The sequence below is a fragment of the Miniopterus schreibersii genome (assembly GCF_964146895.1).
Source record: "Miniopterus schreibersii genome assembly, chromosome: 19".
In the NCBI taxonomy this organism is placed as follows: domain Eukaryota; kingdom Metazoa; phylum Chordata; class Mammalia; order Chiroptera; family Miniopteridae; genus Miniopterus; species Miniopterus schreibersii.
The window spans coordinates 8622408-8636832 of record NC_138119.1 but is presented as its reverse complement, the minus strand read 5'-3'; the positions used below and the strand labels follow the sequence as shown (position 1 = coordinate 8636832).

The 14425-nt window shown below is 50.1% G+C and overlaps 1 protein-coding gene across 1 annotated transcript in view; it reads left to right on the top strand.

Annotated features, from left to right (window-relative positions):
- IGSF3 (immunoglobulin superfamily member 3) overlaps positions 1-14425 on the top strand; it is an 81355-nt gene that overhangs the window by 41318 nt on the left and 25612 nt on the right. Inside the window, exons 3-7 of the mRNA XM_081120990.1 lie at positions 2763-3140; positions 5139-5549; positions 7988-8377; positions 9732-9791; positions 12389-12790. Coding sequence (XP_080977116.1) covers positions 2763-3140; positions 5139-5549; positions 7988-8377; positions 9732-9791; positions 12389-12790 — 1641 coding nt within the window. The remainder of the gene's footprint in view (positions 1-2762; positions 3141-5138; positions 5550-7987; positions 8378-9731; positions 9792-12388; positions 12791-14425) is intronic.

Here is a 14425-nt window from a genome sequence, read left to right as displayed (position 1 = left end):
ATTGTCTGGATGTGCCACAGTTTATTTATCTGTTCACCCACTGAAGGACATCTTGATGCTTCCAAGCTCTGGCAAATATGAATAAAGCTGCTATAAATACCCATGTGCAGATTTTTGTGTAGACAGAAGATTTCAGTTTCTTTGGGTAAATACCAAGGAGCACGATTGCTGAATTGTATGGGAAGAATATATTTAGTTTTGTAAGATACTGTGAAACTGTCTTCCAAAGTGTCTGTGCCGTTTTCATTCCCACCAGCAATGAGTGAGCGTTCCTCTTGCTCCATGTTCTCACCAGCATTTGGTGGTGTCAGTGTTCTGGATTTTGGCCATTCTGATAGATGTGGAGTGCTATCTCACTGTCGTTTTAATTTGCATTTCCCTGATGACATCTGATGTAGAGCATCTTTTCATAGGCTTAGGCTCCCTAACCCTCTGTATCTATCTCCTTTGGTGAAGTGTCTGTTAAGGACTTTGGCCCATTTTTAAGTCAGGTTTTGCTTTCTTATTGTTGAGTTTTAAGAGTTCGTTGTATATTTGGACAACAGTCCTCTATCAGATGTGTCTTTTACAAGTATTTTCTTCCAGCCTGTGGCTTGTCTTCTAATTCTCTCGATATTATCTTTTTCCGAGCAGAAGTTTTTAATTTTAATAAAGTCCAGCTTATTAGTTATTTCTTTCATAGATTGTAACTTTGGTGTTGGGTCTGAAACAGCATTACCATACCCAAGGTCATTTGGGTTTACTGCAAAGTAACTCAAAGAGTTCAGGGATGTCAAAAGTAAAAGTTGTTATTTAAAAAAATAAAAAGTGATCCCTACCCAGGGAAGCCTTCTGTCCTAGGCTAAGAGGGAAGATGGAAGGGGCGGTGAGGTCAGGGGATGCCTTGGTTAGGGCTGGGGACCGGGGTCTGCTTGAAGGCAGCAGTGTCTAGGAGAATGGGACCTGCAGAGCAGGGCCAGCTCCAGGAGAGGGAAATGGGCAGGTGGGGTGTGGAAGGAGAATTAAGCTGCCGAGAAGAAAAGTTAATTTTGATTTCTATGTTAAGGTCCACTTCCTAAGAACAACGATGTTTTCAGGGACTTAACTTGAGGAGATATTTCATAAGCGGGTGCAGCCGAATGTTTTGGTTAAAGTATAATCCAAGAAAAAGGGACATCTGTAATATTTTAAACAAAAATAAAATTTAAAAAAAGGTACAATCCAGTATTTATTTATTTGTCAGGGTTGCTTATAACCTGCTTCCAGCTCAGACAAGTTGTTTTGACCCCGATGCCCTGGCTCATTCAGGCCACTTAACACTGTTTAACTGTCAGGAGAGCAATGTGCATGATCCAATGATCGAGTTTTTGTAAGGTCTGTGAATAGAATACAGTATGAGTAAGCTCAGTATTGCATCACCGCAGGCACTGTATGTCGGGCCTCTGCTGCTTTCTTCTGTGCCCTTTCGCTGAAGGAGAAAGTTTCTTGATCCAAATCAACATAGAGTCTTTGCGGAAGGGAGGAACTTAGAGCTATTGAGAGCCTTAAATTAGCATAGGTTCTTTAATTTGGGCACCTGGCTGGCACTGGGCAGGCAGTGACACCTTAAGGCAAGTGGTCTGGACCCTGCTTTGTGTTAGAATTTTTAAAAATCCTAACGCCAGGCTGCACCCCAGACCAGCTACATCGGGTGGGGTCCAGGCAGTGTTATTTATTACAACTCCACCCGAGATTCCAGTGCGGGTCCAAGGTTGAGAAGTTGTCCCTTAAAGCAAGATGCAGGTTGGTCCTGGCCTGTCTCCAGCCTTCTTAGCAGCGGGGGGGCATAGCTGCGGCTGCTTAGTCATAGCTCGGCTGCTTAGTCATAGCTCGGCTGCTTAGTCATAGCTGCGGCTGCTTAGTCATAGGAACACTGAGAGGCAAGGAGACCTAAATGTTATAAATGTAGTTACGATGTTCTCAGAGTTTCTGGGAGTCTGGAGTGCTGGGAACATTTGTTCAAATGTCACTATATACACTTTTCAAATTCTCCTAGAATGCATAGTCAAAATGTGATACAGAAAATTTTAACATATTGGAAATAACTAATGAGTGGTCTTCTCAATGACTTTTAATATAGAAATGATTGCTGTCAACTAGAATGTATCGAGTAAATTAATGTACCCCTTTGATCTGTCAATTTGTTCCCCCTGACACACACTTCTTCAGTGTCCCCGCTTCTGCTAAAGCCGAGATGGGGTTCTGTGGAAGGTTTTGTTTGGAAGAAGAGGTCCTTTGAAAATAAGAGTTGATAAGCCACAAGCCTGTCCTTGTAGGATCTGCTTGAAAGTCAGTCATTTTGCATATTGGCTCGGCGCCCTTGAGCACAGACAGCCAGGTTGCAAGAAGGTTGCTTTTACTCGTTTTCATCTGAATTTGTGCCAAGGATTCAACTTTTCCTGCTCATTTTATGAAAAACCTGATAAACAGCATAATACGTAGTTAAAATGCCACATAAATGACAAATAGAGGGACTAAATGACATCCCCAAGGGTCAACTGCTGAATAAGTAACAGAGCCATGTCCTTGCATGATCAGATCCCCCTACATGCCAGTTAGGGACAGTGTTTTCCTGTGGAGTGTTTTAATTTGTATTTATAAATTGCACGGCGCCTCCGAAAGCACCAGGAAGCTGTTTATATTCCTGTCATGCCACACAAATAGCAAAGCCTTTGAAGACCGCTGCCTACTGTGCATCTTGGCCTGAGCAGTCAGTGAGCCTGTCGCGTGCGTGTCTCCCGTAGGTGCAGTGACGGCACAGCGTCAGGTCTCCGTCCAGGAGGGACCCCTGTACCGCACGGAGGGCTCCCACATCACCATCTGGTGCAACGTGAGCGGCTACCAGACGCCGTCCGAGCAGAATTTCCAGTGGTCCATTTACCTGCCCTCCGCCCCAGAGCGCGAGGTCCAGATCGTCAGCACCGTGGACTCTTCCTTCCCGTACGCCATCTACACCCAGCGCGTCCGCAGCGGCAAGATCTACGTGGAGAGAATCCAGGAGAACTCTACCCTGCTGCACATCACCGATCTGCAGGCCCGGGATGCCGGGGAGTACGAGTGCTACACGCCCAACACCGACACGCGGTACTTTGGAAGCTACAGTGCCAAGATGAACCTCGTGGGTAAGGAGAGAACTGTTTTCCTGTGGCCAGTTTCCTGCCTGAGTGTCTTGGCCAGTTTGGGCTTCCATAACAAAGTGTCACAGTCTGAGCAGCTTAAACAACAGGTGTCTATTGCTCCCGGCTCTGAGAGCAGGGTGCCAGCCCGGTCACTTCTGGTGGGAACCCTCTTCCAGGGTGCGGACTGCTGACGTCTCATTGTATCCTCACGGGGTGGAAAGGGAATGAGGGAGGTCCCTGAGGTCCCCTAATCCCAATTATGGGGGCTCCACCCTCATGACTTAATCACCTCCCATAGGCCTCCTCTCCAAATACCATTACACTGGGGATTACATTTCAACATGAGAATTTGGGGGGGATATACACAAACATTCAGTCCATAACACTTAGTTACTTCTTTTAGAGTAGAATTTTAACTTAAAATAAGATCTCTCCAGATGTTTTAGAGGTCACCCAGTAACGTAAATGAATACAGTTTGTGTTCCTTTGTAAGGCTGAAACTTAACAAAGATCTAAAGTGGATGTTAAGTATTTCAGGGAAGGTTAACTGGCCCTCTTGCTGGTGAAAGGGGATGTGAAAATATAAGGCAAGGATGTTTGTGGTTGATGATCTGAAGAGGTGACGAGGGACAATGAAGCGTATGACATCAGCTGGCCGAGAGGTGAAACCTCGGAAATGGGCCCTCAGACAGGCTCTGGCATGCTGGGCGCTGCAGACTCAGGCAGTGAATGCACCTGCAGGTCCTTGCCCAGCCCTGACGGCCGTAGGTCCAGGCCCCGTGAGCGAGGCGTGTGCACCAGCTGGCCCCCTGAGCCCTGAACGATGGAGGGGTCTCTCAGTGAGGGGCCAACACTATCGAGGCTCTTCTGGTTTTCTGCCCAAGTCATAATTTCCAGGCTTAATTGTGATAATAAAAACTGGAATTGTGGATCCTTCCCATGGTAAACACTGCCATCTGCCCACTCCCTTCACCTGCAGCTTCCTTTGGTGACTTTTTCTTTCTGACAAGTCTGCACCCCAACAGGAGGCCTGGAACCCAACCGTGAGAAAACAAACACTACCTGTGACTGGGGGTGTCCTCATCAGTCAGAGGGTGGTGCCGTTTAGTCCCCAGGGTAAACTCTGACCAAGGGACCACAGGGGAATCTTCACTGGCCTGAGTTATCCCCGCACTGTGGCTTCCTGCCATTGTCGACCACTTGGCACATGAATTATATGAAAATTGAACCTATTAAAAAAATCAAAGATGATGATGATTCACCAATTTTTTTTTTTTTTTTAATAGCCTTCCTAGAGCAGTGCATTGCTGACATCCGTTGCGGGGATATGGGGTGGTGGCTGGAAGGGAGGAAGCAAGGAAGTAAAGCTCCCCAAGTCCCAGGAAATTTCCATTTGAAGATCAGTCAGAAGCCAGTTTCATGTATCTTGAAGCAATACCAGAATGAACAAAAAATCTAATTTCACCTAAAAGAAAGTGCTTTTACACAGTATTTTCAGGGAGTTCATTTATTATGTAAAATAAAACACAACCCACCTTTTATCTGAGTCTTATGAAAATAACCAAGCAGGTGAGAGTAATTGCCAAAAACTTGCAGCCCAAACCCAAATAGAAAACTCCTCTTTCTGTGCCCTCTGGGTCCCCCGTGGCCTCGCAGTGATGGTTGAAGGCTGTGTGGCTGGGAGCTTTTTGTTGGGTCGTTGAGTCAACTCTGACCCCTGGGGACGCTGTGAATGAATGGCGTCCACAATGTCCTGTCCTCGACAGCCCTGCTCAGTTCCCGTAGGCTCCTGCCTAGGGCTTCTTTCACGGAGTCAACCCATCTCATAGTCAGCCTTGCTCCTTTCCTGCTGACTTCCATTTTCCCCAGCATCGTTGTCTTTTGCAAAAACCCCTGCTTTCTCATGATGCGCCTGACGCAGGACAGCTTCGGTTTTGTCCCCGTGCCTAAGATTCTGCGGCTTTATTGTGACCATGTGCTCGGGCCCTCCCTGTGTTACAGTGATCCCAGACTCCCTGCAGACCACAGCCGTGCCCCAGACCCTGCACAAGGTGGAGCAGGATCCCCTGGAGCTCACGTGCGAGGTGGCCACGGAGACGATCCAGCACAGCCACCTGTCCGTGGCCTGGCTCCGGCGGAGAGGCAGCGAGAAGCCCGTGGAGGTCATCGCCCTGAGCCGAGACTTCATGCTGCGCTCCAGCAGCGAGTACGCACAGCGGCAGAGCCTGGGCGAGGTGCGGCTGGACAAGCTGGGGGCCAGCACCTTCCGCCTCACCCTCTTCCACCTGCAGCCGGCCGACCAGGGCGAGTTCTTCTGCGAGGCCGCCGAGTGGATCCAGGACCCCGACGGCTCGTGGTACGCCATGACCAGGAAGCGCTCCGAGGGCACCGTGGTCACTGTCCAGCCCACAGGTCAGCCTCTCCTGTCCCTGTCCCCCACCTGGGCGGGGAGGGTGCGCAGGTGCTTCTCTAGTGACCCCTGAAATACGCAAGGTTTTCACGGGAAGTTAGAGATGGTCCTGCCTGAGGGACGGATGGGGCCCAGGGACCCTGAGACCCACGTCAAGTGAGTCTCAGAGAGGAGCTGCGCAGACTGGATCCTGCTGGCAGACGTGGGTTCTTTAACCTACGTGGATGGAGTCTTACATTTTCTTGAAGTACAAATTCGTTTAAAAATCAGGAGATGTCACGGAAAGCACTTGTATCTTATGACTGGGTTCCCATTAGCCACATGCCCGCCCCCTTTGATGACGTTACCTGCTTCAGGTACCAATCTTGTTTCCTTTGTAGAAGACATTTGAGATTAGGAGCTTTCTATCATCAGTATGAAATCCTGAGCTAGAGAAATTTTGGCGTCAGTGGTTATTTTTTATATTATTTCTTTGTTGGTGTCTGATGATTTCCAAAATGCTTTAGTAGGTGGCGGAGAAGATGCCTTGTGAGGTGGCTTGGTGGCGGGGCCCCAAGAGGAGCCACAGGGTGTGTCGTCAAGACCAACCCCAACAGCACTGGGTTCCACCGTAAACGTTTTCTCAAGGGAGAGACCTAGAAAGGGGGTTGCCTGAGGAGGTCAAGTGATGTGTTCAGAGCTGGATCAAGGTGATGGCAGCATCGTGAGCTGAGATCCTCCTGCTCCTCGTATTTTCCCCCCACAGTGTCACGCTGTGGTCCCCAGGCCCCGCATCCAGCCCTGCCCCAGGTCAGAGCTGGGAGCTATTGCCTTCTGCCTCCGCTGGGCTGGGGGCCGGCTCTCCATGGGCCATGGGTCCCCTCGCTTTGGTTGAGGGTGGTCGTTGTGTCATTAATGGGGTGTAGGGAGTGGCCCAGGAGCCTTTCCTTGTGTCCTGCTGACCTCTGGTGAGAGGCTACAGCTGTCCTGGTGAGTAGAGGTGTGGTCTGTGGGAGCCGAGGTGCAGGTGGGACCCCCCCGGCAGCACCTGTTTCCTGACCTCCCAGCCCCACTTGCTGCGGCCGGTGGTCTCGGTCTATACCTCGTTCTGTGATTCTAGAGCAGGGCTTCTGGCTTACCTGGCAGTGCAGGTTCCTGAGTCAGGCTCCTGGGGTGGACCCCGAAGCTGGGTTTCCAGCATCCTACCCAGGTGGTTTTTCCACGGTCTGTGTTTTGTCAAGCACAGCTGTAGAGGTAATAGGGCAGAAGTGATTCTCGGGACATCAGACGGATGTGAGGGCTTCTAAGAGAAGGGCTGGGCTTCTGAATGGGCAGCACCTTGTCTGCCCCGTAGGGCCCAGAGCACTTAGCAGCTTCTGGATCTTCCAGTACTAAGAAGTCGACAGAAAGCACCTTATTTCATATTTATCTTTTCCCTTCTTGGATGGTTTGAATATCAGCTTCAAGAGTCTGGACCAAATTTGGAGTCTTAATGCTTTTAAATTAGGTTGCATCAGCTAATCTACTTTACTTTAATCTTACCAATTTGGAATTAGGAGTTTTCAAATTTGCCCAGCAAATGGATCCAGACTAAGCCGGCCTAGGGAAAACTCGATGAAATAAAAGCTGATGACTTCACTCTGGGTGCCTGTGCTGTTCAGGCTCGGTGGTTGCAGCCCCAGCTCGGCCTTCTCATAGTTCGTTTCAGTAAACACTAAGTCCCTGCAGCACTGAAGGTGTGGTGGTAGTGTTGGGGAGTCAAGGATGATTTACACTCGGTCCCTGCACTCGGGGTGCTTGCAGATGGCAGAGTCGGTGGCCAGGAGGAGTGTGCGAAGTGCTACAATCGTGTTGTGTGCAGGGCACTCTGGGGACGCGGTGGATGTGCAGTGTTCTTACAGCAGTAAGTTTCCCTGGATGGGGTAGGTGGTAAGGCACATCCAGGAAAACCAACAAGCCTGGTGACTTGAGCTGAGTCTTGAAGTTTGGCAAGAGAGCAGGGAGAAAAGCATAAGATTGTTTGACATGCTGGGCAGGCGGAGAGAAGCTGAGTATCAGGAAATGTTGAGTTCCAGGTACGAGTGGTGAGAGGAGAAGGGAAAGGGAGCCTGAAGCCCCACATGCTGTAATGTGGACCCTTGGCCTTGACCTGTGGACCAAGTATCTTCCAGCTGTTCTTCTTGGCACCTTAGAGACCCCTTAGAGGTGCCTGCGAGGTGGCCTATGGGTGTTCGTGTGCATGTGTGCAGGCCAGGGGTTCTGGAGGAAGGCATGTGATCCCTGATCAATCCCCCCTGATTCAACCAAACGTGTTCTATATTGGGCGCAAAAGATTTTGTATGAAAAAAGGAAGTCCCGACCCAAGAAGGATGGCCTCTGCAGTGACTCAGCACAGAGGTCCCGGTGGCTGGCCCCTCAGCTGTCTCCCCAGAGCCTCCATCGTGTGTTTTTCCCCCCTCAGACAAAGAGTTCACCGTCCGGCTGGAAACGGAGAAGCGCCTGTACACCATGGGGGAGCCGGTGGAGTTCCGATGCATCCTGGAGGCTCAGAACATTCCCGACCGTTACTTCGCCGTCTCCTGGGCCTTCAACAGCTCGCTCATCGCCAGCATGGGGCCCAACGCTGTGCCTGTCCTCAACAGCGAATTCGCCCACCGGGAAGCCAGGGGACAGCTGAAAGTGGCCAAGGAGAACGATGGTGTCTTTGTGCTGAAGATCTACCACCTCCGCCAGGAAGACAGCGGGAAGTACAACTGCCGTGTGACAGAGAGAGAGAAAACGGTCACCGGGGAATTCATCGACAAGGAGAGCAAGCGTCCCAAAAATATCCCCATCATAGTCCTCCCCATCAGTAAGTGGAGAGACACACTGCTCCCTGGTCCTTCCCTGCTGGTCGGGTCCAACAGCTGGCATCACTGAGAGAGGTCGGGAGAGAGAAGACTGTGCTGGGGGGCGGGGGGAGGGCAGGGGGAACTCGAGGTTCAAGCTGGCGGAGAAGCCCGGTTAACCGCTCCCCTTCCCCGGCTCACCTGCCGGCACTGGCAGCCCCCAGGCAGGCGCAGCATCAGGGCTGTTTGCACCTGGAGGGAGCATCGCAGACCCCAGCCCTAGCAGCCCTGAGTAAAGCCCGCAGTGCCAGCTCAGCCGGGAGGGAAACCAGGAATTCAGGACAGCTGTTTGCTCCTTTGTGGGAATTCAGCCCCAGGAGAAGTGGGGAGATGCCTATCTTGACACCTTCCCCAAGAGGGTGGGTCTTTCACAGGAAGATTTTAATTCAAAGCTCATTTTTAAGGATTTGCCATCCAGGCTTTGCGGGTGGAAGGATTGGCATTTCCCTCACTTTCTCTTCCCTGTTGGAGTTGTGGTTTTAAAAGTCAGTGGCTGGGATCTCTCACATCTTCCTGGAGCACAGACTTTTAAAGCTGATTCCCAAGACTCCTTAGGTGGGCTCCCTGCCCCCATGGAGGCCGGCGATGTCCGGGTGGGTCACGGTCATGGCTGGGGACTCGGGGGACTCTGTCTGCCTGTGTTTAGTCACTCAGGATGTTCTCATTAATATCTCGTTTCTCTCCTAGCTCTAGTTCTATTAAAAAGAGAATTAAAAAAACTTATAATGCTCTGATTTTAAACAAATGGTGAAGTTTTTAAACTAACCATTAACCTTTTCTCAGCTGTTCAAACTGTTCTTTCTCTCACCCTTGCCATGACTTTCTTTGAAATTTTATTTCCACTTTTACATTTTTAATATAGTTCTCTTCAAGTATGAAGGGAAAAACCCACAGGGGTCTTGCCAACTCTTTTTCTCTTTTCTCACCAACAGGATTACTTTCTTTTCTTACTTATTATTTTTTTAAATCACACACACACACCCCTAATTATCTTGAAAGTCTTTTGTTACTAGACATTTCCCCCCTGCAATGCCTAGCATGGTGCTTTGCATAGGGTAGGTGCTTGCTGAATATCCGTAGAATTGAAACTGTGGAGTTGAATGCCCACTCTCTGTACTCCTTTCCTGTCGGTCAGTGCTTGCCTTAACCACGGACTCTCTGCTTATAAATCTGCAACTAATTCCTCGATGTTTTGTGAGGATCCAGCGAAGGGCAGCCACACTGTTTACTGCCTATATCTTTTGTGCTAAGAGATTGCCCCCAACCCCTTCCAAGAACTTGTTTGATGATCTGTGGCCTGCTATATTGCTTTTCCAGCAGATGACTGGGTAGTTAAAGTCCCCCAGAACCACCAGATCCTGTCCCAAGGCCACTTGGGTAAGTCTACCAAAGAGCGATCACATCGGTAATGATGATAATACCTTGGATTCTAATGGCGCTTTTCCTCCCAAGAGCCCAAAGTGCTTCTGCATCTATCATCTCCTTCTCCGCCTCCACCCTTCAAATCCCTGTAGAGGCCAATGTTGTCTCCATCCGATGAAGGAAGAAGCCAGAGCACCACCCAGAGACGTGGCTGAGCCTGTTCCATTAGAGGCTGAGCGTGGGTCGCGTTAGGGAAATTTGCTTCTAACTCCACATTCCCTGCTCTGCGCTTAGCCTGCGCTGTGCCATCAACCTCCTGATTTGAAATTTCATTTGTGACCGTGCGCTCAGATTCTCATTAGTTCTGACCCAGTTTGCACTCAATCCAGAGTGTTTTAGATTGTCAGCTGCCTTTTCTCAGGCCCAGAAACACCTGTCAATAGTCTAACCGGGCAATGCCTGTATTTGCCTTTGCCTGGGCTGCCGGGATGGTTTGTTTTCTCCCAGTCCCACATTCGAATTGTGAAGTTTTGCAGACTTGCCAGAGCAACAGAGCACTAAAGAGCAGCCTTGACAATACACAAGCCGGGGCTTACACAAGGTCCATTGGGGTGACAGTAGGGGACAGGAGTGACACCCTGCAGGATGTTCTTCTGATTAAGGCCAGCAAAAGGATTTTTTTCCCCCCTTGATGTTGAAGTTGTCCTTGTTTGGAATTGACAACACTGGGGATGAATCTTTCATCTAAAGAAGAATATCATTACTATTACTGATGAGATGAAAAACACTGACCCCATCTAATCCTCTCAGTGTCGTGACCCTGAGAAGTGGGAACTATTAGTACCGCTGTTTTGCACATGAGATTTTGAAGCTTGGGTAGGGTTAGGTAAGAACCCAAGATTATGGAATCAGAGCTCAGGCTGCCTGCCACCAAATCCTCGTTTTTAGTTACTAGCGCTGTGGATGCCAGCTCATCGGGAGCCTCACCATCTCCGTGAATCCTCTTGGTGCAGCCCCTGGGAAGGGTCCCCTCCTGGGAACATTCCTATTCCCCACCTTGTTCAGACCTGTTTGTTTTTTGGTTTGTTTTGTCTTGTTTTCACATAAAACGATCCAATCCAGACTGAGGAGCAGAAATACCATAACCAGAGTACACGCAGGGGCTCTGTGCTCACCTTTGCCTGTTTCTGTCTGTGTGGAAATACAGGGGACAAAAGTTTGATTCAAATGCATGGTCCTGGGTATGGGTATGTTTCCCCTCTGTAATTGGCTGTGCCTCTTAATCTGGGACTTGATTTTATTGATTGATTTTAAATTGCTGTATCTGTTTCATGTGGGCGGTGCCCAGAAAATTGGAGCCAAATCAGTTACGGTATTTTGTATTTTATTATTATTATATTTTTTTAACTCAATATAGATAACTATACAAAAACAATATACTCATGATTAAGCTAGATTAGAATATCCATGATGTTTACAAAAACAAAGAGATATTGGGAATCGTAAAATCAGTCATGATCATGGTGACCAGTTTTTGAAAACTTAATATGTTCTAGGTGATTTATATGCATTGTTTCATTTACTTTTTAACCTTTAAAAAATTGCGTGAGATAAGTGACACTCTCTGTCTTATGGAAGAAGGCATGTAGAGCTTAAATAATTTGATTGAGTGAGTTCAGAGAGCTAAGTGAGTAGCAGAGGGAAGGGAGTGGAATCCTTACCCCAGGCTTTGACTGGCAGGGTGTTTCAAGGCCAGGAGCGGTGGACCCCAGGGCTGAGCGTGGACAGGCAGGGTGGCCGGCCTGCGGCGTAGGTCTCTTCCTCAGTGTCAATGCCAAGTGCGAAAGCCCGCTCCCCACACTGTGAAATTGACCGCCTGTGCCCATCGTTACCCACAGCCAGGCACGTGTTATCTTCCAAACACTTCCTGTCATTTTCTTTTTAAATATATCTTTATTGATTTCAGAGAGAGGAAAGGAGAGGGAGAGAGAGAAATAGAAACATCAATGATGAGAGAGTCATTGATCGAGCCCACAACCCGGGCATGTGCCCTGACCGGGAATCGAACCCCGATCGCCTGGATCCTAGGTCGACGCTCAACCGCTGAGCCACGCCCGGCTGGGCTATTTTTTTTTTTTTTACTCCTGGTACTGTCCTGCAGGACTCAAATGGCACGGATGGATGGCGGCTCCTATTTGGCTGCTGTAGCACCGAATGGTGGGAGTGGAATTTTCAAGTAATTCTACTTAATGAAAATCCAAATTGAAAATCCTTGAACCCCAGCTGAACAAATAGCCTGATAACTTGTATTATGCCCTACGCATAATGGCATTGGTTGTATTTCTTAGGTTCTGGCACCGTCCCAGGTCTTGGACCCTCATTACCCTGGTCCTCTGCACATGGCACAGGGCCTCCTAGGTTACCAGACCCAGAGTCCCGGGAGCAGTACCCATAACCAGCCAGGGCCACCCCAGCAGCATCAGGGCTTTCACCCTTCAAGGTTCACTGCACCTACAGAGGGTGACCCTGGCACCCACCCGCCTTTCACATCTGCTGGGGAGGGCACAGTCGAGACCCAGAAGCCCCAGCTGCCACTCTCTCCCTGTCCCCAGAGAGCAGCATCTCCGTGGAGGTGGCCAGCAATGCCAGCGTCGTCCTCGAGGGTGAGAACCTGCGCTTCTCCTGCAGCATCCGTGCAGCGGGCAGGCCGCAGGCCCGCTTCTCTGTCATCTGGCAGCTCGTGGACAGGCTGAACCGTCGCAGCAACATCATGTGGCTGGACCGGGATGGCACCGTGCAGCCCGGCGCGTCCTACTGGGAGCGCAGCAGCTTCGGGGGCGTGCAGATGGAGCAGGTGCAGCCCAACGCCTTTAGCCTGGGCATCTTCAACAGCAGGAAGGAGGACGAGGGCCAGTACGAGTGCCACGTGACCGAGTGGGTGCGCGCCGTGGACGGCGAGTGGCAGGTCGTGGGAGAGCGCCGGGCCAGCACCCCCATCTCCATCACAGCTCTCGGTGAGTAAACGTCTGGAAGTCTTCCAGCGGGACTGCTGGGGAGACCGCTCCCAGGTCAGAGTCCTGCCAGGAAACCGAGGGCATCTTCAAAGGGTTTTTTTTTTTGTTTTTTTGTTTTTAAATATGTCTTTATTGATTTTAGAGGAAGGGAGAGAGAGAGAAACATCAATGATGAGAGAATCATTGATCGGCTGCCTCCTGCACGCCCCTGACGGGGATCGAGCCCTACCAGGAATCAAACTGTGACCTCCTGGTTCGTAGGTCGACCTTCAACCACCGAACCTCGCCAGCCGGATACCTTCAAAGAGTTTAATGGAAGGAACACGCTACAGAAACTTGGGCAGGGTTGAAGGGACCAGCAATGTGTGGCAGGGCCCCTGGGGGCCGGTGACAGCCGGGAGCTGTTACCACTCGTGGGTCTGGGTGGTGGGAGTGAAGTTGTAGGAATTCTGGCTGGAGGAGTAGGTCTTCTGTTTATCAGGAGACTTTGGCATCACTTGTCCTTGTGATTTTGTGGCCCACTCCCTGAGACCGTGTGGCCCCCACCCCCACGGTCAGGGCTGCTGTGCTCCTGACTACGCCGCAGTAAAGACAGCGGCCCCGAGTGGTTCCCCCCCCCCCAGAGTCCTGCATTTTCACGCCACCCCTAGATTACAATGCCACTTACTTTCTAAAGCTAAATCCCAAAGGCTGACCTGCTTTCTGCAGTACTCACACAGCTCAGATTTCCGTCGCTAGAAACTTCATCCAGCAGTTGAATTTCCTGGTGAGCTCAGTCCCCGCGCCTACACTCAGCACCCGTGTGCACCTGTGGAAATGGGACCTGTGAGGAAAGCTCCAGGCATCCAGCAGTGGTAGTTTTCCCGTCCTATGAGGTTAGGAATATCTGAGGACTGGTTAGAGTTAGGATCGTTTTTCTAGAAGTAATTTTACGGCTTCAGGTTATCCCCTGAGTTTTTTCATACTCAGCCTATGTCTGATGGTTCCACAGCCAGGGGTGACCAAGGGGCTCTGACCTGGGGCCCCAGGGGCCTGACTCTGCTCACCTGGTCTCCACCCTTGGAGCGCTCCTGACTAAAGCCAGAGTCATAGTGGCCCAAGGGTGTGGAACATCGGAAAACAGAAGCTCACTCTGGAGTAAGGTCACCTGTTCAGCCTAAAGTAAACAATGACACACGAATTTTCATATCAGTACAATTGAGATGTGGACCCCCCTTCAGCAGGGAGGTGACAGGTGCCCAGGTGAGGCATTAGGTGGGTACAGTCTCCAGCTGCACCTGGGATGTTATGACTGTTCAGTGAGGACAGCTTGGGTGCTCTGTGAGCTGTGCCTGTGCCAGGCCAGGACAGAGCCTCTTGCTCAGAGAAGCTCTTTGCCCCTCAGGTGTTGAGGCCAGGGTCCTGCCCCTGAGGTCCTGTCCCCCACCATCCTCATGGCAGCACTTTCTGCACACAGGTGCACAAGTGACCATCACAGCCATTTCGTGCTTAAGGACAGGCCTTTGTATCTTACCTTTTTAAAAAATAGGAAACATAAAGATAGCTTATGAAATCCAAACTGGAGACCCAGAGTCTTTAGCAAATCATGCCTGCCTATTTGCTGACTTAACCTCCTCACATAAAGCCAAAGGATTC